This window comes from Chiloscyllium plagiosum, unplaced genomic scaffold (genome assembly GCF_037043375.1).
Source record: "Chiloscyllium plagiosum isolate Xiang-an unplaced genomic scaffold, Cpla_swu_hap1 HiC_scaffold_3, whole genome shotgun sequence".
Classification (NCBI taxonomy): Eukaryota; Metazoa; Chordata; class Chondrichthyes; order Orectolobiformes; family Hemiscylliidae; genus Chiloscyllium; species Chiloscyllium plagiosum.
Genome location: NW_028270141.1, coordinates 155,285,543 through 155,310,240, shown reverse-complemented (window position 1 = coordinate 155,310,240; position 24,698 = coordinate 155,285,543). Strand labels below are relative to the sequence as shown.

Sequence of the window (24,698 nt, the reverse complement as noted above, 5' to 3'; positions counted from 1 at the left end):
ATTGCGTGCAGTTCTGGTCACCGTATTATAGGAAGGATGTGGAAGCTTTGGAAATGGTTCAGAGGCGATTTACTAGGATGTTGCCGGTATGGAGGGAAGGTCTTATGAGGAAAAGCTGAGGGACTTGAGGCTGTTTTCATTAGAGAGAAGGTTCAGATGTGACTTAATTGGCACTGTTGTAGACTCACCAACTTCCAGGCCATTTAAATGGTCATTGGATAAACATATTGCTGAAAATGTAACAGTTGAGGATAGGTAGGCTTCAGATTGGTTCCACAGGTTGATGCAACATCAAGGGTTGAAGAGCCTGTACTGCGCTGTAATGATCTATATTCTATGTTTTGTGTACTGCTAAGACTACATAACTCTCAACAGAATCTTTTTTCCTTTGCGGTTCTTCAACTCTACCCACACAGATTGTATGCCTTCAGAGTCTATATCACTTCTTGCTATTGATTTAATTTAATTTTATTTCATTTCTTACTCAGAAGGCAACCTGCCTCCTCTGCCCATCTGCGTGTCCTTTCTATAGCATGTATATCCTTGGAACTTTATTTCCAAGCCCTGATACCCTTGCAACCATATCTCTACCCTCGACATCAATTGTTGATTGAATCCGTGCTACACACATTAAATATCTTGTTTTGTTTAGTATTTACATTTAAGTACAACACCCTCAGTCTTTTGTTGACTGCCCTCCTTCTCTTGGTTTACCTCTTGCCTGCTGTGCCTGATATTAGATTCTTGAGACTTTCCATACTGTCTGTTATTTTACTTGTCCTGGAAACTTTAATAACATCTGCTGAGCCCTTACCACTTTAACTTTTTCTGTCAATTTGCATGAGACTGAACCTCCCTCAACTATTTAATTTAGTTTCCACACTAATTCCCTCTCTTCTATTATGCAGACATTAGGAGGATCCAGCAAATCGGTGTCAGAGACCCTCAGCAGCACCTCCACCTCTGGAAGGAAACTTATCAATCCTCAGAGGAGGTTGCTGCAAGGGTTTCATCTGTAATCTCCTCCAGTTCATGGACTTCCAGCTTATGTTCTCTTTCTTGGTTAGGCTTGCAAGCACAATTTAGTGAACATGTTACTGACATATTCTTGCAATTGGCTGAGGAAGAAACACCTTCGGCATCTAGTACTCAAAGCACTCAGAGTGCAACCAGCATGAGTGGAGTGTGGCAGTTTGGCAAGTGCAGGAGTCTAAGAGTCAATCTTTTGTCTTAGAATCGAGTATGAGTTGCTGGTAGTTCTTTGATAACATTAACTGTTTAGTTGGGTTTAATTATAAAGGTAAACAGTTAAGTCTCTTGTAGCCATGTAGAAGTACCGCTGTTGGATTGGGATGGACAAAGTTAAAAATCGCACTACACCAGTTTATAGTCCAACTGGTTTACTTGGAAATACTAGATTTTGGAGCGCTGATGAAGCAGCAGTGCTCCAAAAGCTAATACTTAGGACTATAACCTGGTGTTAAGTCTCTTTTGGCATGAAGAAAGTAAAACCAGTCTCTCCTCTTGGGTGGGGCTGCAGTTATTTGGACAGTTATTTGGGGCTAACAATTAATCTGGTTTAAACCAGTTACTGAAATAGTTGAGGCAGAGCGTACTTATAGAAATGCCTCTGTGTAATCAGAACAGAGTGCAACCAGCGGTAAGTGTAGTGGGGAGTTTGGTAAGTAGGGGGTGAGAAGGAGGTTTTTCTCTGCTGTCTAGTTTTCCTAGCTACTTTCACAGATTAGTGGGGTCAAGGGCAGGCCAAGGCCCAAGAGCTGAGAGGCTATTAAAGAATTAGCTGGAAAGCACCAGGGACACGTACAAAGGATGGGGTGGCATTGTGGCTCAGTGGTTAGCACTGCTGCCTCACAGCGCCAGGGATCTGGGCTCGATTCCAGTCTTGGGTGACTGTCTGCATGGAGTTTGCACATTCTCCCCATGTCTACATGGATTTTCTCTGGGTGCTCCGGTTTCCTCCCACAATCCAAAGATGTGCAGGCTAGGTGAATTGGCCGTGTTAAATTGCCTGTAGTATTCAGGGATGTGTAGGTTAGGTGCATTTGTCTGGGGTAAATGTGGGGGAATGGGTCTGGATGGGTTACTCTTTGGAGGGTTGGTGTGGACTTGTTGGGCTGAAGGGTCTGTTTCCACATTGTAGGGATCCTATGATTTAGAATAAGAGGAGATTAAAGTTAAGGTAAGAGGAGTATCTTTAAGTTCAAGTAATTCAAAAACCTAGTAAGTTAGACTAAGGTCAAGTTTAAATTATGGCAGGTGAGGCCAGTTAAATGTACTGTCTGCCCTGTCTTATGTGGAAAGCCATATAATTTACTGGTGTCCTAGACAATCATATGTGAAGAAAGTGTTCCCAACTGCAGAAACATGTGCTCCTTGTTTAGGAGCTTGAGTGACAAATGGAGATACTACTTCATATCTCTGAGACTAAAGCTAAATGGATAACATATTTAAGAGAAGTGGTCAGACTACAGTTCAAGGGACTGGAGCAAAGAAGGGAATGGGAGGTCACCAGACAGGCAAAGGGAATCAAGCAAGTAGTAAAGGAGTTCCTTAGAGTCTTCCTCACATATCAGTTTTCCATTCTGGAAGCTGATAATGATGCTGGTTCCTTAAGGGAATGCAGACCGAGCCAAGCTTCTGTTAGCACAAGCTAACTGTACAAGATAGGAGGAAGACCAAAGCAGTAGTGATACTGTTAGAAGATTCATTAGGGTAACAGATAACTTTTTACAGCTGAAAATCCAACTCTAGAGTGGTGTGTTGTCTCCTTGGTTCTACAGTCAAGGATGTCATTGAGCAGCTGAAGGGCATCCTGAAAGGAGAAGGTGATAAGATAGAGGTTTTGACACACATTGGTACTGGCACAGATAAAATCAGGGAGGAGGCCTGGCATCAAGAATTTGAGAAGCGAGGCAACAGACTCAAAAGCAGAACCTTTTAGGTTGCCTGTGGATTACTCCTGGCGCCAAGTGCTGGCAAGCATAGAAATAGGAGAAAAGGACAGTTGAATCCATGGCTCAAGTTGCTGCAGGGGGGAGGTATTTAGATTTTTTTTTAAATTCTCTCATGGGACATGGGTGTTACGAACATGGAGGTCAAACCCCTCTTCTACCTAAAACTAAAAACACCCAGACAAGCTCGCCTCGCCTCGTAATCTGTTAAAAATGTAAATGAGTGAAAGAAAACTCCTGATTTCCACTGTTTAAAGAAAAAAATAACCTGAGTCCCCTTTTTCTCTTAACTAATCTCTATATAACTCCAATTCTATAAAAGTGCTGTTCCAATAACACAATTATTAAACATTAAATTTACTTAATCTCTCAAAGCCCATACAGTCTCTTATGTGGTCTTCCTTCTGTCCTTCTGATTCTGCTGTCTTCTCCCTAGGTCATCTTATTTTTTTGTTTTGTCTTTTTATTGCGAGTGTCTTTGTATAAAATTCATTGGCATCTTTAATAGAGGATTACTTTAAGAGAGATTACTTTGAGAGTGTTGAGATGTTTATTTCTTCGACTGGCAATTGGCTATGAATAATTTTCAAAATGACCTTTTTTTTAAATCCCCAAGACTCATACCCTCTCATTGGTCCGTCGTTGTCAATACAATTAAATTCAAATTCAGGGTTTTTTTGTATCCTGAACATAATTAAAATTAATTGGTTAAGTTCAAATCCGGTTACCTTAACATCAAAACACAAGTCCAAGCTGATTGTTACATATTATCAATTCTCAGTGCTCTCTGCCTGTGTCAGCTAGTCACAGACACATGCGCTGTCACACCTGTCAGCTCAGAAAAGGCACCTCTCTCTTAAAGTGACCATCCCCTCTTTCAACTTTGTAACACTTCCCCTGAAGAATAAATCAACCATCATAATGAAACCATCATAATATAGGGTGGCACAGTGGTTCAGTGGTTAACACAGCTGCCTCAGAGCGCCACAGATCTGGATTTGATTCCAGCCTTGGGCAACTGTCTGTGTGGAGTTCGCACATTCTCCCTGTGTCTGTACAGATTTCTTCCTGGTGCTCCAGTTTCTTCCCACAGTCCAAAGGTGTGCAGGTTAGGTGGCTTGACCATGCTACATTGCCCATAGTGTTCAGGGATGTGTAGGCAAGGTACATTAATCAGGGGAAAATGTAGAAATAGGGTAGGGGAATGGGTTTGGGTGGGTTACTTTTCGGAGGGTCAGTGTGGACTTGTTGGGCCAAATGGCCTGTTTCCCCACTGTAGGGATTCTATGAAATGATGGTTTCATTTTTCTTCTTCTGAATCTTAAAGCCATTATTATTAAATACATATGTCATTAATTTAAATTATTTCTTTCATATTAATTCTGCACACATAAATAAATTTGGACTGTATCGGTTCTATCTTATTTACACAATTTCTTTTAAATCTGTGATATTGCATCTGCAACAACATTTTCATTACCCGCAACATATACAATTTGTAAATTAAAAGTCTGCAACATAAAGATCCAATGAAATAGTCTCTTTTTTTGTCTTTAAATCTTTCCAAAAATGTGGGAGGGTTGTGGTCCGTGTGCACAACCATCTCCGGAGCATTGTTCGTCACGTAAATGAGGCTAGTACCAAACTCAATAACTCGTTTTTGATGGTGGAGTATTTTCTCTGGTGTTTATTGAGTTTCTTTGAAACTTGATCTTTCAATTCTGTCATCATCCTCCTGCATTAACACAGCTCCAACCCCTATATCACTGTCATCGATTACAACTTTAAAGGGTTTTTAAAACTTTGATGTAGCTAAAACTGGTGCAGTGGTTGACACAGCTTTTAAATTCTGAAATACCTCCTAACATTGTGCTGTCCACCAAAACGTTTTGTTCTTCTTCTGCAAGTCCATCAGCAGGCCTTCACCATGCATATGTTTGGTATAAACCTCTGGTAGAATCTGCGAAATCCCAATAATTGAAGCACTTTTTTCTTCAAGGATGGTTGTGAAAATTCCTTGATGGCCTTTGCCTTCACATTCCTTGGGGTCATCCTTCCATGTTCAATGTCATATACCAAGAACGCCTCCTCTGTTTTTTTAAGTTAATTATCGGTTTTGCATTTCATAATCATTCAAAAAGCTCTGCCAAGTGCACCATTTGATCGTTCCATGAGTGGTTAAAGTTCACTAAATCATCAAGCTAGATGACACAATTACTTAATCATACCACAATTCTGTACATAAGTCTTTGAAATGTGGCTGGTCCATTCTTCATTTCAAAGGGCATCACTTTGAATTGATATAGCCCATCTGGGGTTACAAATGAAGGAACGTCTTTCATTTTCTCTGATAAAGGTACCTGCCAATAACCATGCAGTAAGTCAAACTTTGTGATATAAGTGGCTTGTCCAACTTTCTCTAGAAAATCTTTCAACTCGGTATTAGATGTAAGTCCGTTTGGTTACGGCATTGACCTTCCAATAGTCCACACAAAATTGTTGAATCCCATCAGATTTGGGAACTAACATGACTGGCAAACTCCATGCAATCTGACCCTGCTCGATGATGTCTTCTTTGAGTATCACATCCACTTCCTTCTGTACCTGTGCGGCTTTGAGAGGATTAAGCCTTTAGAGGGGAAGTGGGTACTGCAGATGCTGGAGATTAGAATCAAGATTAGTTTGGTGCTGGAAAAGCACAGCAGGTCAGGCAGCATCCGAGGAGTAGGGCAAAAGCCCTTCACCAGGAATGAGGTGGGGAGCCTCGAGGGTGAAGAGATAAATGTGAGGGGGGTGGGGCTGAGGGGAAAGTAGCTGAGAGTGCAGTGGGTGGGTGGAGGTGGGCTTAAAGGTGAAAGGTTGGAAAGGATGGTGGAGCGGATAGGTGGGAAAGAAGATTGACAGGTAGGGCAGGTCATGAGGACGGTGCTGAGCTGGAAGGTTGGAACTGGGGTAAGGTGGAAGGAGGGGAAATGAGGAAACTGATGAAGTCCACATGATGCCATGGGTTGAAGGTTCCGAGGTGGAAGATGAGGCATTCTTCCTCCAGGTGTCAGGTGGTAAGTGAGTGGCGATGTAGGAGGCTCGGGATCTGCATGTCCTCAGCAGAGTGGGAGGAGAATTTGAAATGTTCGGCCACGAGGTGGTGGGGATTGATTGGTGTGGGTATCCTGGAGATGTTCTCTAAGCGCTCAGCAAGTAGGCGGCCAGTCTCCCCAATGTAGAGGAGACTGCATCGGGAGCAATGGATACAGTAAATGGTATGTGTGGAGGTGCAGGTGAAGCTTTGAAGGATATGAAGACTCCTTTGCGGCCTTGGATGGAGGTGAGGGGGGAGGTGTGGGCACAGGTTTTGCAATTCCTGCGGTGGCAGGGGAAGGTGGCAGGAGGGGAGTGTGGCTTGTTAGGGGGTGTTGACCTGACCAGGTAGTCACGGAGGGAACAGTCTTTACGGAAAGTGTATAGTAGTGGGGAGGCAAATATATCTCTGGTGTTGGGGTCCATTTGTAGGTGGCAGAAATATCGGCGGATGATGCGATCTATACAGAGGGTGGTGGGGTAGAAGGTGAGGACCGGGGGTTTCATTCCTTGTTGCTGTAGAGGGGATCTCCATCAGTTGTGACCGACTTAACACTGATATTTTCTACAAACCCACTGACTACCACAGTTACCTGGATTACACCTCCTCCCACCCTGCCTCCTGCAAAAATGCGATGCCCTATTCCCAATTCCTCCACCTCCACCGCATCTACTACCAGGAGGACCAGTTCCACCACAGAACACACCAGATGGCCTCCTTCTTTAAAGATTGCAATTTCCCCTCCCACGTGGTTGAAATTGCCCTCCAATGCACCTCATTCACGTCCCACACCTCCGTTCTTGAAGCCCATCCCTCCAACTGCAACAAGGACAGAATGCCCCCGGTCCTCACCTTCCACCACAAAAACCTCCGTATAAATGGCATCATCCACCGATATTTCTGCCACCTACAAACAGACCCCACCACCAGAGATATATTTCCCTCCCCATCCCTAACCACTTTCCGTAAAGACTGTTCCCTCCGTGACTACCTGGTCAGGTCCACGCCCCTAATAGCCCATCTTCCCCTCCTGGCACTTTCCTGTGCCATCGCAGGAATTGCAAAACCTGTGCCCACACCTCACCTCCATCCAAGGCTGCAAAGGAGCCCTCCACATCCATCAAAGCTTCACCTACATTTCCATACATGTCATTTACTGTATCCATTTCTCCCGATGCGGTATCCTCTACGTTGGGGAGACTGGTCATTTACTCGCATAGCACTTCAGAGAACATCTCTGGGACACTATTCTATCCCATTTTTAAAGGAATTCCTCGTTATTTAACTTACTTTGATATGTTTCTCCGGTGGTTCTCCTAACCTCTGGCACATTTTGCAGGTATGGCAAAATTCAACCACTTCCTTGTGCAGTCCAGGCCAAATTGTAGTGTTTTTGTATCTTAGCCTGAGTCTTCTTCACACCTATTGGACCTCCGACAGGTAATTCATGTCCTACCCACAATACCTCCTGCCTGTATGCTACTGGCAACACAATCTGGTGCACTTCTGCCAATTTCTCCTTTGCATATTCTCCAACACCATCCTGATATAATGATCGTTGTCTCCCGAATCATAATCCATTGACAGCTGATCCACTTGGCTCACCCTATTTTCAAGGACCAGGCTCAACAATGCATCCTTCTTTATTGGACTGCGCATACAATACTGTAGGAAACTCTTGAACACTTGCCCCTCGCTGCCCTTTACACGACCAGAATCCAGTCTATATTTGAGTAATCGAAGTCTCCATTATAACTGTTGTATAATGTTGAGAGTGTGTTGCTGGAAAAGCACAGCAGGTCAAGCAGCATTCGAGGAGCAGGATTTATAATTTTGGCATTTCTCCGTAATTTCCCTGCAGATTTGTTCCCCTATATCCTTTCCACTAATTGGTAGTCCATTGGCTACAGCGAGCAATGTGATTGCACAATTTTATTCCTTAACATGTAGCATCATGGAATTTACAGTACAAAGGAGGCTATTCAACCCATCATGCCGGTACTAGCTCCTAAAAGAGCTACTCAGGTAGTCCTAGGAGAGTGGTAGACACAGCTTCCATTACAGGTTTCAAAAGAGCTGAATATATATTTGAAAGTGATTAATTTAGAGGGCTGCTATGGAGATAGCAATGGAGACCTCAATAATCATGAAGTGCTTTGAGAGGCTGGTCATGGCACACTTCAAGTTGAGTCTTCCAACCTGCCTTGAACCCCTACAATTTGCCTAACAATGCAACAGGTCCACAGCGGATGCCATTTTCCCAGCCCTCCACTCATCCCTGGAACATCTGGACAACAAGGACACCTACATCAGACTCTTGCTCATCAATGAAAGGTCTGCCTTCAACACCATTATCCCCTTCAGACTGATCTCAAAACTCCGAAATCTTTGTCTTGGCTCTACCCTCTGCAACTAGATCCACAGCATTCTGACCCACAGTCTGTAATCAGTGAAGATTGACAATTGCACCTCCTCCACTCAAGCACTCAACACTGGAGCACCCAACGGATCCGTCCTCAGCCCCCTCCTCTACTCCTTGTACACCAAGGACTTTATAGCCAAATTCTGAACAAATGCTATCACCAAATTTGCTTATGAGCATTGTAGTAGGGTTGCTATCTAACAATGATGAGTCAGAATACATAAAGAAGATGGAGGGGCTTGGTAACATGGTGCTGAGAGAACAACCTCACTTTCAACATTTGCAAAATGTTGAAACTGGAAGAAAAGAGAACCCCCACCTACATCAACAGAGTTGAGTTGAGAGGGTGGAGGGCATCAAGTTCCTAGGAGTGATGAAAACCAACGACCTGTCCTTGACTTCCCACATAGATGCGACAGTCAAGAAGGTACAACAATGCCTCTTCTTCCTGAGGCATCTAGGAAATTTGGCATGTCATAAGGACCCTCATCGATGTTTACAGAATAACCTTTGAAAGCATACTGTCTGGGTGCATAATGGCCTGGTGTGGCAACTGCTCTGCCAGGACTTTAAGAAACTACACAAGGTTGTGTGCACAGCTCAGATCATCACAAAAACCAGCCTTCCATCCATTGACTCCAGCCTTCCATCCATTGTACAGCTCGCTGCCATGGAAAGACTGCTAAAATCATCAAAGACCCATTGCACCCTTGTAATGCTCTCCTACAACCTCTTCTGTCAGGCAGAAGATACAGAAGCTTGAACACATGCACTGGCAGGTTCAGGAACAGCTTGTTCCTGGCTGTTATTAGACTGATGAATGGATTCTCTAATTTCAAATAATGCCATGTGGTCATAATATTGATCTTGCCTCATGCACGCCCTGTGAGATGTAACTTGTATGCCTCTAAGTTTTTTTCTCATCCTGTGGTCTGTATGTCCTTGCTTACTGTGATCTGCTCATAAGCAAAGCTTTTCACTATACTTAGGTACACGTGACAATAAAACAAATCAAATCAAGTCAAATCAGATGTGTTGTGTGATGTTTCTCTTGCAGAGAGGGTTGCCAGAGTGGTATCGAGATGTCTCCTTCAGACAGATGATTGGGAAACAACTTTTGATTCTCCATGGGTATTTCAATTAAGATGATTCAAAAGAATCATGAATGGGCAGGGTCATGGCTCACACAGACTCAGGAAGGTTTTTAGTTTTGCTTTCATTTAGTTGCTGGCTGCCAAGCTAAAAACTTGTGTTCTCTGCTGCTGGAATCTTAGCAGTGAGGCTTCTTCTTAAAAATCAAAAGGTGCAGACTGTTTCTTTCAGCTGACCCTGGAGAAAGACAGCACCTGAGAATAAAACTGTTTTTGCTAAATTGCCTTGCCAATGGTGTGTTTGTGGGATGCTGCCTATATCAGAACCCTTGTTGATTAGTGTTGGTTAAGTAATATATTATCTTGTGAAATATTTCAATAGTATTAAAGTTGTGTCAATTCTTCCTTTTTTAATTTCAGTTGTGTTGTAAGAATAAAGAACGTTTTGATTAAAGCCTAGTGATGGGCCATGCGAATCAAATTTGGAACAGACCACTTTACACATGCTTTTAAATATAAAAGTTAGGGTCTCAGCTAACTCATTACTATATTTTGGGTGTTGGGGGAGGGCGGGAAAGGGGTGTTGGTCTGGCCCATCACAATATTTGCTGCTCATGTCCAGGATCAAAATCTCTAAATTTAGGTTTGGTTTAGGATTATTGGGCTCAATAATCCTAAACCAATAATCCTGAGTATTGATGTTTTTGGGTGTTGCATTTGTTTGGCTTAAATTAGGTGTGCCTTATGTAATAGTGGCTCTTACATTGGCTAAGAGTTTTTTTTTGGGTATGGAAGAAGTCGTTTGGAGTGATACAGAAGGTGATTAAAGCAAAACTTTTGCAATTTGCAGGCAAGCTGAAGTTGGAGTTGCCTGTGTCAGGAGCAAAAGGGCAGATAATTGTAGTAATAGCTCAGCACTTAAGATTTCCAGGAATATAATTGGAATAATTAAAAATGGCTAAAATTCATTGAAAATGAAGCAGCTTAAATTAGAGGCAATGGCAAAGGAAAAAGACAGGCAAAAGCAAAAGATAGAGATAATTGCAACAGAACAAAAAACAAAGGGACAGCACAGTGACTCAGTGGTTGGCACTGTTGCCTCACAGCACCAAGATCACAGGTTTGATTCCTGCCTCGGATGAATGTCTGTGTGGTGTTTGCACATTCTCCCCGTGTCTGTATGTGTTTCCTCCAAATGCTCCGATTTCCTCCAAAGATGTGCAGGTTAGGTGGATTGGCCGTTCTAAATTGCCCATAGTGTTAGCTGCATTAGGGGTAAATAAAGGGTAGGGGAATGGGTCTGGGTGGGTTACTCTTCTGAGGTTCGGTGTGGACTTGTTGGACCGAAGGGCCTGTTTCCATATTGTAGGGTATCTAATCAAAAAAAGAATTAAAACAGCATGAATATAAAAAGTAAGTGAGAAAGTTTGAGTTACGATTGAAAACAGAAGGAAAAGGAAGAAAGAATAATCCTGGCAGAAGAAAGGGATAAAAGGATTTTGAATTTCAGAAGTTGAAACTGAAAAATGAAAGATGACCTGAAATAGCAGAGATAAAGGTAAAAGATGGCAGTAATGATGAGGGCAGTGAAGAGCAAACACATTGTAGCCAAAGGTCTGATGGGGATCTGGGGTTTAAATAAGTTCAAGTGTTGTAAAGATTTGATGAGATGGATGTAAAAACCTTTTTCATTTAATTTGAGAAAGTGACTAGACAAATGAAATGGCTACTGACTATGTTGTATTAGTCAGAAGTCACACAACACCAGGTTATAGTTCAACAGGTTTATTTGAAATCATATAAACTTTTGTAGCACAACAGTCAGGTATTATTGATTCAAGCAAAGTTGGTAAGTAGAGCTAATGAAGTATTTGTGTCAATATCAGAGGAGGTATCTGGGGAGTATGATAAGATGAAAAAAGCCATCTTAAGAATGTATGAATTACTGTCAGAAGCCTACAAGCACCATTTTAGGAATCTAAGGAGGGAACCTGGCCAAATGTATGTAGAATTTGAAAGGATCAAACAAAGTAACTTTTGGTGGGTGGATAATGGCATTGAAATGGATCAGATATATGATGCTATTAGAGAGACTGATATATTGGAGGAATTCAAAAATTCCCTTCCTGAATTAGTGAGAACTCATGTGAAGAGGAGAGTTAAAACTGCAAGATTATCATCAGAAATGACAGATGATTATGAGTTAGTTATAAATCAAAGTTTGACTTCCGACATCAATTTCAATCTGTGAGGGATGGAAATTAGGGAGAATAGAAATCCTCAGGTGGTAAGGGAAAAGGAGATCTCTTTGAAGATGGTAAAGATAATTTACTACAGGCTTAAAAAAAGAAATACCAAGGGAGAACTCAGCTGTCTGAACTATCTTGGCTCCACTGTGGCAACCCTCTGCAAGAGAAACAGTACAAAACACATTTCTCTTCAAGGCACAGTACCATCACAGTGTTACCTGCAAACTTAGAGATACTGTCCTCAACACTCACCTCCAAATCGTTTATATAAATCAGACAAATTAAGGCTCCAGATACCGATCCTTGGGGGATGCCACTTTCAACTTGAATCCAGTCTGAGACATTCCCATCTTTACCTCCCTCTATTTTCTCTTGTTTAGCCATGCTGCCAAAGACCCATAAATCCTAAATATTTCTAATTTGCTAACTAATTTTCAATGTGGCACTGTATCAAATACTTTCTGGAAGTCTAAGTTTGCAACATCTATGGCACTACCCTCATTGCCCATGTCACTTTGTCAAAGAACATAGTTAAATTTGTCAGACATATCCTGCACTTGACAAAGCCATATTGACTGTCTAGAATTTGCTTTTACTCTTTAAGTGTATATTTATCTTATCCTGTATTATGGCCTCTATCAGGGTTTGCACTATTGATGTCAAGCTGACAGGTCTGTAGTTTCCTGGGTTATCCTTTGCCACTTCCTTCAACAACAGTGTCACATTTGCAATCCTCCAATCCCTCAGGAGTAACTCTTAGTTCAAAGAGACCTGAAAATTTCTATTAATAGCTCCAAAGTTTGCTTCTTTACCTCTTAGCATTTTCAGATTCATCCTATCCAAGCCTGGCAGCTTCTTTACCTGGAGTGCTGCCAACCTTGTTAATACCTTTTTTTTATCTATCACTGTACTACTCAGTTGCTCAACACCCACACTTCCAATTGGGCCATTGTCGCCATCCTTCAGTTGGATAAAGGCAGAAGGAAAATATTAATTTAATTAGATGAGATTACCTACAGTGTGGAAACAGGCCCTTTGGCCTAACAAGTCCACACCGACCCTCTGAAGAGCAACCTACCCAGACCCATTCCCCTATACATAACACTACGGGCAATTTAGCATAGCCAATTCACCTAACCTGCACATCTTTTGGACTGTGGGAGGAAACCGGAGCACCTGGAGGAAACCAACGCAGACATGGGGAGAATGTGCAAACTCCACACTGACAGTCACCCAAGGTGGGAATTGAACCCCAGGTCCCTGGCGCTGTGAGGCAGCAGTGCTAACCACTGTGCCACCGTGCTGCCCTTCCTCTGCCATAACCTTTGCTTTTGTGTTCCATTTACTCTGCTTTTTCCTCATGGGCCCCATTCTATCCTTCACCAATGTTTCATTCTTAACATATTTGAAGAACATTTTACTATTTGTTTTAGCACAGCCTGTCATCCTTTCCATGTGCTGTGTATTGACCCATAATGCCCTTAGGGAGGCAATTCCAGAATTTTGTGCCAGTGACAATGAAGAAATGGTGATGTATTTCCAAGTCAAGATAGTGAGTGGATTGGAGGAGAACTTGAAAGTGGTGGTGTCCCTATGTATCTGCTGCCCCTGTGCTTCTAGGTGGAAGTGGTTGTGGGTTTGGAAAGTGCTGCCTAAGGATCCAAGCTGAATTTCTGAATTGTATCTTGTAGATAGTACACATTCTGCTACTGAGCATTGGTGGTGAAGGGACTGGATGTTTGTAGATATAGTGCCAACCAAGTGGGCTGCTTTGTCCTGAATGGTGTCAAACTTCTTGATCGTTGTTGGAGCTGCAACCATCCAGGCAAATGTGGAATATTCCATGACACTCCTAATTTATGCTTTATAGATAATGAACAGATTTTGAGAAGTTAGAAGTTGAGTTACTCATTGCAGTACTCCCTTACCTGCTCTTGTAGCCATTGTGTTTTGGTGAGTCTTGTTGAATTTCTGGCCAGTGGTAATCTCAAGGATGTTGAGAGTGGTGGAATTAGTGATTGAATATCAAGGGGTGGTGTATTATCTCTGATTGGAGATGGCTATTGCCTGGCATTTGTGTGGTGCGAATTTAACTTGCCACTTATTATTAAGCATGAATATTGTCCAGATCTTATTGCATTTAAACATTAACTACTTCAGTGTCTGATGAGTAATGAGTGGTGCTAAACATTGTGTAGTCTTCAGCGAACACCCCCACTTCTGACTTATGATGGATGGAAGGCCGTTGATGAAGCAGCTGAAGATGCTTGGACCTAGGACAGTACTCTGAGGAATTCCTGCAGAAATATTGAGATTTCTGACCTCTTACAACCACAAGCATTTTCCTATGTGTCAGATATGACTCCAGTCACCGGTGAGTTTTTCCCTTGAAACCCATTGATTCCAGTTTTGATTGGACTCCTTGACACCATACTCAGTTGAGTGCTGTCTTGATGTAAAGGCCTGTCCCTCTCCCCTCCCCTCTGGAATTCAGCTCTTTTGTCCATGCTTGAACCAAGGCTGTAATGAGGTCAGGAGCAACGTGGCACTGATGGAACATAAACTGGGCATCATTAAGCAGGTTATTGCTGAGCAGATGCTGCTTGATAGCACTATTGATGACACCTTCCATCACTTTATTGATGATTGAGAATAGATTGGTGGGGGTGGGAATTTGCTGGGTTGGATTTGCCCTGTTTTTTTTTATGTACAGGACATACATGGACAATTTTCTACATTGTGAGTAGTTGTTATAACTGTACTAGAAGATCTTGGCTAGGGGAGTGGCAAGTTCTGGAGCACAAGTATTCCTACTATGACTGGAATATTGTCAGGCCCATAGACTTTGCAGTATTCAGTGCCTCCAACTATTTTATGCTCTCACGTGGAGCGAATCAAATTGGCTGAAGCTGACATCTTTAATGCTGAGACTACTGGAGGAGGCTGAGATGGATCATCTGGTACTTTTGGCTGAAGATTGATGAAAGTGTTTCAGCCTTCTCTTTTGCACCGATGTGTTGTGCACCTCCATCTTTGAGGATGGGGATATTTGTGGAGCCTCTTTCTCAAGTATTTTCTTTAATTGTGCCACTGGCTGTGGCACGACTGCAGAGCTTAGATCTGATCCATTGGTTGTGGAATCACTTAGCTCTGTCTGTCACTTGCTGCTTATGCTATTTGACACACAAGTACTGCTTAGTAGCTTCACTAGGTCAACAGACCTCATTTTTAGGTCTGCTTGGTACTGCTCCTGGCATTACCTCCTACAGTACCCATTGAACCAGGGTTGATTCCCGGACTTGATGGTAATGGGTGAGTGGGGGGATATGCCAGGCCATGCGATTGCACTAGAAGATTAGATTAGATTCCCTACAGTGTGGAAACAGGCCCTTCAACCCAACAAGTCCACACCAACCTTCTGAAGAGTAACCGCCCAGGACCCATTTCCCTCTGACTGATGCACCTAACATTATAGGCAACTTAACATTGCCAATTCACCTGGCCTGCACATCTTTGGACTGTGGGAGAAAACCAGAGCAAATTCATACAATGCTGGAATCGAACCCAGGTCCCTGAAGCTGTGAGGCTGCAGAGCTAACCACTGAGCCACTGTGCCGCCCCAGAATATAATTCTGTTACTGTTGATGGCCCTCAGTGCGTCACGGAAGCTCAGTCTTGAGTTACTAGGCCTATTCCATCCCATTTACCACTGTGACAGTGCCATGCAACATGATGGACCTTTATTTTCAATGTGAAGGCAGAACTATTCTTCACAAGGATTTTGCAGTAGTTACTCTTAATGACAGATGTAATGGACAGATGCATCTGCAGCTAGCAGGTTGGTAAGGATAAGGTCAAGTATGTTTTTTTCCCACTTTTTGGTTCCTTCACCACAGCTGCAGACTCAGTCTAGTAGCTATGGAGGGTCAGCAAGCAGCTAGTCATGGATCAGAGCACTGAATAATGAAATGGGTGAACATTTTCAGAGTACAGCATCAGGCCACACCAGCTTTATACCTGCAGCATGTGCCAGCAGTTTACATGGTAAATATGTTCCAGGTCCTTTGACTAATTGGACATGTATGAAGGTCAAAAGAGACCAGTGTTTAATGGGATCAAGAGTTTTTCAATCACTCAGAACGTCGGCACAGTCTGTACGTGTGCTTGGTTCTAGCAGAGTCCAAAGATCAGGCTAAGTTGACTGACATCACCATATGGGTGCTATGTGTGAGAAATGATTCTCACTTTTCAATAATTTCAGTCTGAGTCAAATTCCGAAGCAGGTACTTATTGAAACATTCTTATAAGAATGGGTGTCCAACAAGTAGGCACACCGATCAACAGGTTACATCGCAAGTTATACAGTTTAGCTGAGTTTCTTGGTACTCCTCTTTTAGCTTATTGGTTTTAGCATGCAAAGCGTCAAACCTATCATAAGCTACACACTTCATCCCTCCTCTGTTTACTTCTCCCACTACTCTAAGCCTGCCGCCCCTTAATCTTGTTTGTTTCTTGCCTTATTTGGCCTTATACGTGACAAAGTGCAGGTGTTAGCTTCGCTGTTTTACCACATAGCTTGACCGTTTCACCACATCCCCCTGTGATCTATTGTTAGTGTGCATCCCCCATCATTGCAAGCTGTGTACGTGCTTTCTAGATCAACACTTCTTCCCCAAACTGAGCATTATGACCTGTTTGTGATTGTGTACATGCTTGCTAAAGCAACATTTCGTCCTCTATAGCCCACACTGAGCTTTATGACCTGTTTGTGGTTGTGTACGTGCTTGATAAAGCAACATTTCGTCCCCTATAGCCCACACTGAGCTTTATGACCTGTTTGTGGTTGTGTACGTGCTTGATAAAGCAACATTTCATCCCCTATAGCCCACACTGAGCCTTATGACCTCTGATTGTGGTTTCTGCAGCACTGAGCCTTATACTTGTCACAATTTTTTTTTACAAGCTTATTGCAGAAGGAACACTTACATTTTTCACAAACATATTCTCCACATACGTACCACTTTAAATTACGTATGTGTGTTTAAGTGGTTTCAAGCAATGTGGCTCAGGATCCAGAAAGAAGGGGTTTGGAACCTGTGAAGAGGATAGGGGCTCAGCTCCCGAGGTGGGTGATCGGAACCTGGGAGAGGTGGGGAATAGTTTGGAACCCAGGACAGGGGTCCAGATACAGGATGGGGACAGGGTGGAGTGGAGAGGGACTCAGCAAAGAAGGAGATGTCAGTACACAGGGGGAAGGGAGTGGGCCAGGACCCAGATGAGGAACCGTCAAGACCTGGCAGGGGTGTCAGAAACCTCCCATTCTCTTGCCACCTTCAATTCTCTCGCCCGATCTAATTCTCTTCCCTGCCATTCTCCTCCCTGTGACATGACTGTGCTCTTTAAGAGATGTATTGTGTCCTACTTCTCTTGCAGAGAGTTTTTAGGACAGTGATGCCAGAATGTCTCCTTCAGAAAGACAGTTTGTAAACACGTTGAGTTCTCCATCGGTGTCTTTTTCTCAAAAGGGCCAAAGATTTAGGAGTGGACAGGATCAGGGCTCACACAGACCCAGGAAGGCTTTTAGTATGGCTTTCAGTTAGTGAGACGGTCTGTGGCTACATCGAACAGTCCCTCTTCAGTATCTACACAGGCACTATACCCCGACTTTTCCGCTGTTACATCAATAACTGCTTCGGTGCAGTGTCCTCACCCAGGCTGAACTGGAGCAGTTCATCGACTTCAATACAACTTCCATGCCGCCCTCAAATTCACTTGTTTCATCTCGGACACTTCCATCCCCTTTCTTGACCTCACCATTTCCATCTCCGGCGACAGTCTCCAGACAGTTGTCTATACAAACCCTCAGACTCCCATAACTACCTGGACTACACCTCCCCCCACCCAGTATCCTGCAAGAACTCCATCCTATTTTCCCAATTCCTCCGCCACTGCCACATCTGCTTAGACAAGGAGACATTGCACTCACGAGCATCCCAGATGTCCACTTATTTTGAACAATGTGCTTTTCCTCCCTCTGTCATCAAGACAGCCCTCCGCTGCACCACCTCCATTCCCAGTTCCACTGCTCTAAACACCCCCCCCCAACGCAATAAACACAGAGTACCCCTTGTCCTCATCCATCACCGCACCAGTCTCCGCATCCAATGCATCATCCTCAAACACTTCCACCAACTCCAAATAGACCCCACAGCTGAGAACATTTCCCCTTCCACACCCCTCTCTGCCTTCTGCAAAGACCCGTTTCCTGCAATAGTCCTTGGTTTATGCCATCCCTGCCACTGAACCCCCAGATACCTTCCCCAGCAATCTGATAAGATGAAAAACCTGCTGGTACACCAACTTCTTCACCTCCATCCAGGGCCCCAAACAATCCTTTCAGGTGAGACAGAGTTTCACCTACTCTCTTCCAACCAAGTTTACTGCATCAGGTGTTCCTGATGTGGTCTTCTCTACATTGGGGAGACTGAATGTAAACTCAGGAAACATCTCATCGAGCATCTCAGCTGTGTCCACAGGGGCCATCTGGGCCGCCCAATCACTGCCCATTTCAATTCCCCAAACCACTCCCTTTCTGACATGACCATCCATTGCCAAAATAAACCACAGCTCTATTGGATGAACAACACCTTATCTTCCATCTGGGCACCCTACAGTTCGGAGGACTCAACTGAGTTCTCCAATTTCAAATAACCTCCCTCCCCATCCCTTGATTCCCTTCCAAGCCCATCCCCCTCCCTTCCACTGCTCCCTGCCACCTACTGGATTCATTTCTCCCATTGACCAAACTGATTGTACCCTCTACCTGTCTTCACTTATCCCCCTTCACCACTCTGCCCATGCCTCTCCCTTTGTCTGTGGCTCCCCCCACACCCACCCCCAGTCCTGAAGAAGGATTACACCTGAAACATTCTTCCTATAGCAGGGAGTCCACCTCATCCATTCTGACCAGATATCCTAAATTAATCTAATCCCATATGCCAGCAATTGGCCCGTATCCCTCCAACCTCCAGTCTCCACCACTTCTTCTGGCATTTCATTCCATTCACTCAACACTCTGCATGAAAAAGTTGCGTCTTAGGTTGCTTTTAAATTTTTCACCTCTCAGCTTAAACCTATGCCCTCTAGTTTTGGACTCCTTTAGGAAAAGAACTTGAATGTTCACCCTTTCTATGCCTCTCATGATGTTATAAACTTCTATACGGTCATTTCTCAGCCTCCAACACTCCATGGAAAATAGCCCCAGCCCATTCACCCTCGCACTGTAGCTCAAATCCTGCAACCCTGGCAACATGTTTATAAATCTTTGCTTAACCCTTTAAGGTTTAACAACATCCTTCCTATAGCAGAGAGACCAGAACTGAACACAGTATTCCAAAAGTGGTCTACATCTGCAACATGATCTCCCATCTCCTATACTGAATTCACTGACTGACCAATAAAGGTAGCATGGTTGCTCAGTGGTTAGCACTGTTGCCTCACAGTGCCAGGGATCTGGGTTCAATTCTACCCTCGTGTTACAGTCTGTGTGGAGTTTGCACATTCTCCCCATGTCTATGTGGGTTTTCTCCGGGTGCTCCAGTTTCTTTCCACAATCGAAAGATGTGCAGGTTAGGTGAATTGGCTATATGGAATTGTCTATAATGCTCAGGGATGTGTAGGTTAGGTGCATTAGTCAGGAGTAATTGTATATTAAAGGGTAATGGATGGAATTGGGTGGGTATTCTTTGGAGGGTTGATGTGGTCTTATTGGGCTGAATGGCCTGTTTCCACAATGTAGAGATTCTATGACAAAAGGTCCAATCCACTGATGGACTTATTTGATAGACAGTACTTTGACTTAGTTATCAATGATACCAAACACCTTCTTCATTATCCTGTCTACCTGTGACTCCCATTTTAGATTAGATTAGATTACATTACAGTGTGGAAACAGGCCCTTCAGCCCACACCGACCCGCCGAAGCGTAACCCACCCATACCCCTACATTTACTCCTTACCTAACACTACGGGCAATTTAGCATGGCCAATTCACCTGACCTGCACATCTTTGTGACTGTGGGAGGAAACCGGAGCACCCGGAGGAAACCCACGCAGACACGGGGAGAACGTGCAAACTCCACACAGTCAGTCGCCTGAGGCGGGAATTGAATCCGGGTCTCTGGTGCTGTGAGGCATCAGTGCTAACCACTGTGCCACCGTGCCGCCCTTAAATGAATTTTCAATGAACTACGAACACATACTCCATGATCTCTTTGTTTGGCAACACCCCCTAGGACCTTACCATTAAGTGTATACATTTTTTAACTTCTATGTGCTGGTGCCCATCTCCTTACATATTTAATTTCAACACTCTCCACCCAGACTAGAGAATTTTCCCATGAAGATATTGGTCCCAGTTTGTTGAGGTGCAACTCATATCTTTTGAATAGGTACTTTCTGACTAGACCTGGTCCCATTGTCTCAAGAATCTCAAGCCTTCATGTGCCATTCCTAACCTAGCCATCCTTTTTTTTCATTCATAGTATGTACTTTGAGTTAAATAATTAGAGGCAGCTTGTTGCAAATCATAAATATCTTGTAGAAAACATCTGGAATTGAATATCATGAGAACTAATTTTTTTTTCTGTTTAAATATTTTAGAACTTGCTTAATGACTTCATGAGTAACTCCTTTGCTCAAATTATTTCTTCACGGCATTCTTTACAACTTCTAAAAAGGCAAGTATTCAAATTAAATATTTTATCAGTATAAAATTTTGATTCGGAAAGGATTAATTTTTTTATTGGTAAGTGTGCTTGTTTACGATTCTTCATGGTCCAGAGATGCAAATATTTTCAAAATGCAATATTTAAAAAATGCAAATATAAAAAAAATTAATATGCATGTAATAGTTAATGCTAGCACAGCAAATTGGATTCCTTGTGGGGCTAGTTGGTTGAGTTGGCTGGAGGCAGTTCTAGATTAAATTACTGACAACATGTGGTTTGCCCCCATTCTAGTAGGTTGGATTTGGGTCTTACCTCTTTGCCTTATCTGTGTTCAGAGATTGTAGTGCTGTGTGTTGGATCTGCATTTGGACAGAGAGCTGAAGAAGGAGAATTTTTAAAAACACATTCATGGGATGTGGCTATCACTGGTTGGGCCAGCATCTATTGTCCATCCCTAGTTGCCATTGAGAATGTGGTGATGAACTGCCTTCTTGAACTGTTGCAGTCCATAGATTCACATTGTTGTTAGAGAGAGAATTGTAGAATCAGTTGATCAAGTGACATTGAAAGAATGGTGATATATTTCCAAGAAAGGGTGATGAGTGGCTTGAGGGTTGCCTGTTGCCCTTGTCCTTCTAGTTAGTGAAGGTTATGGGTTTGTTAAGGTGCAAACTCTTCTAGATAGCACACACTGCTGCTACTGAACTTTGGTGGTGGAAGGTGTGGATGTTGGTGGATATAATGCCAAACTAGTGGGCTGCTTTGCTTTTGATGGTGTCAAGCCTCTTGAGTGTTGTTGGAGCTGCAATCATGTAAGTATGTGGGGAGTATTCCTTCACATTCCTGACTCATGCCTTGTAGCAGGTGGACAGGCTTTGGGGAGTCAGCAAGTGGACTGGTGCAATATTCCTAGTAACTGAACGAACTGCTCTTGTAGCCACTGTATTTAAATGGCCAGTCCAATTGAGTTTCTGGATAATGGTAACCTCCAGGATGTTGACAGTGGAAATTCAGTGATAGCAACACCATTGAATGTCAATCATTGATGGTTAGATTCTCTCTTGTTGGATGAAGGTGGTAATTGCTTGGCAATTGTGTGGCAGTAATGTTGCGTGTCACTGTTCAGCTCAAAACTTGATATTGTCCAGGTCTCGTTGCATTTGGATATGGACTGCTTCAGTATCTGAGGAGTCATGAACAGTGCTGAACATTGTGCAATCATCCCCACTTCTTACCAGATGGAGCAACTGAAGATGGTTTAGCCTCGGCCACTACGCTGAGGAACTCCTGCAGAGATATCTTGGGCCTGAGATGATGATTTCCAATAGCCATAACCATTTTCCTTTGTGCCAGATATGACTCCAGTCAGCAGAGGGTTCATCCCTTGATTGCAATTGATTCCAATTTCTACGGCTTCTTAATGTCACACCTGAAAAATGTGGCCATGATGTCAGGGGCTGTCACTTTCACCTCACCTCTGGAGTTCAGCTCTTTTGAACAAAGGCTATAATGTGGTGAGGTCAGAATATGGAGTTTAGGGAAAAAATGGGCTGTGATATCAGGGATTTTGCTGTGGGCTTATTTCTAAAATAGAAATTCAATAGAACAAGGTTTGAGGAAATCTCCTTGGCTTTCTTCAACAATGAATGGGAATAAAACAGGAAAAGAGTAAATCAAACTTCACTGTCTTGGGCTTAAGAGGGGAAAGGCAATCATAATTTAAACTTACCCCCTTCTCATAGAGTTATAGAGTCATAGAGTCCTACAGCATAGAGACAGGCTCTTCGGCCCAATCTGGTCCATGCTGACCAAAATATCCATCCACGCTAACTCCATTTCCCTGCTCTTGGCCCGTATTCTCCTAAACCTTTCCTATCCATGTATTCATCCAAATGCCTTTTAAATGTTGTTAATGTACCCACCTCAACTACTTCTCCTGACAGCTCATTCCATATGCGTACCACCCTCTGTGTAAAGACATTGTCCTTCAGATTCCCATTTATTCTTTCCCCTCTTACCTTAAACTGATACTCTCTAGTCCTTGATTCCCCAACACTGTGAAAAAGACTGAGTGCATTCAGTTACAAATCACACAACACCAGGTTATAGTCCAACAGGATTAATTGGAAGCATTAACCTTCAGAGCGTTGCTCCTTCATCAGGTGATTGCCTATCCATGCCTCTCATGATCTTATACACTTCTCTAAAAGCCCCCTTTAGTCTCCTATGCTCTAACAAAAAAAAATCTATCTTGTCCAACTTCTCACAATAACTCAGTCCCTTGAGTCCTGCCAACATCCTTGTAAATTTCTTTTGTACTCTTTCCAGTTTAATAACATCCTTCCTACAGCAAGATGACCAAAACTGAACACAATATCCAAGGGCGGCCTCATCAAAGTCTTGTAGAACTGCAACAAAACTTTCCAACTTCTATACTCAATGCCCTAACTGATGAAGGCCAGTGTTCCAAAGCCTTCTTCCCTGCCCTGTCTACCTGTGACTCCACTTTCAGTGAACCATGCACCTGAACTCCAAGGTCCCTCTGTTCCACCACACTCCTTAAGGCCCTACCATTCACCATGAAACTCCCATCTTGCTTTGACTTTGCAAAATGCAAGACCTCACAATTATCTGTATTAAATTCCATTTGCCATTTCTCAGCTTACTTCCCCACCTGATCAAGGTCCTGCTGCAATTTCTGATAACCTTCCTTACTGTCCAATGCACCGCATATTTTAGTGTCATCTGCAAATTTACTAATCACGGTCAATAAAGTGTGGTGCTCGAAAAGGCACTGCAGGTCAGGCAGCATCTGAGGAGCAAGAGAGTTGATGTTTTGGACATAACTCTTCATCTTGGGAGGGGGAGGAGGCTGAGAAATAAATGGGGGAGGGGGCTAGGGAAAATGTAGGTGAGATGATGATAGATGGGTGGAGGTAGAAGGTGATTGTGATAGGTTGGTGGGAGGTGTGGAGCAGACAGGTGGGAAGGAAGGTGGATAGGTAGTTCAGGTCAGGAGGACAGTATCGAGTCACAGGGTTGGATTTGGAATGCGGTGGGGGTGGGGAGATTTGGAAACTGATGAATTCAATGATTCAATGTTGAGGCTGTGTGTTTGTAGGCTCCTGTGACAGAAAATGTGGTATTCTTCCTTCAATTTGTGGGGGATCTTTGTTATGGACTAGACCAGACCACTCAAAACATTCTTAAGCAGGCAGCCCAGATCATAACTTTGCAATTTGTTTAGGTAAGTGTACAGTGAAAATTACCCAGTGTTAGTTAGCTAGGTTGATTACCAGGTTTTAAAACAGACAAAAAATTATTCACAAAATTACACAATGAAACACAAAGAACAAAACAATGAACTCCTACAGAACTTAGTCTATCCAAACTAGACTTAATTATGCTGTTCCAAATATACACAACAATCCCAATAAGCAAACCCCTTTAAAAAAAAACAGTAAAAATGGAACAAATGCTTATAGGTTAAAGTTAGAAGACCAGAAGGAGAGAGATAACCTGTTTCCAAATAGCTGAACTCCTAACTAGTTCTGGACTGAACTGCTCAGCTAGAGAGCTGACTACTCCCCTTTCTTTATACAGGTCACTTCTAAAACATGACCACTTTGGCCTGAAGTCTCAACTGTTTACATAAAAACAAAAGGCCTGTCAACATCCTTTTTCATCTTTGTACCAAACTAGTCACCTCGGAGCCGAGACCTGTTTATGACCCCTCTGAAAAAAATCAAGGACACCGTATCCTTGAGAAAAGGAACAGCTTTTTGAAAAAAGGGATCAGCTTTGTGCCACTTCCTCCCTTAAAAAAATGCACCGTCAACATCAAAAGATGGCTTCATTTTAAAACCCTTCAAAAACCCGGTTAGTAGTCTACACATGCATATACACTATACTAACTTTAAACATGTAAACATGCATAACTACATGGAAATTTAGGACGTGACATCTCCGCCACCGAATGCCTCCATATATAATTCAAGTGTAGATAATGCATCGGCAATCATGTTTTTACGACCTGCCACCTGCACAATTGTCAAATTGAATGGCTGCAACAACAAGCTCCATCTAAACAATCTGGCATTTTTGTCCTGAAATTTTCCCACACATGTCAATGGATTATGATCAGTGTATACGATTG

At 43.0% G+C, this 24,698-nt stretch overlaps 1 protein-coding gene across 1 annotated transcript in view; it reads left to right on the top strand.

Moving 5' to 3' along the window:
• LOC122540182 (dynein axonemal heavy chain 8-like) overlaps positions 1–24,698 on the top strand; it is a 1,370,012-nt gene that overhangs the window by 229,737 nt on the left and 1,115,577 nt on the right. Inside the window, exon 13 of the mRNA XM_087976825.1 lies at positions 20,475–20,551. Within this exon, the coding sequence (XP_087832951.1) occupies positions 20,475–20,551 (77 nt within the window). The remainder of the gene's footprint in view (positions 1–20,474; positions 20,552–24,698) is intronic.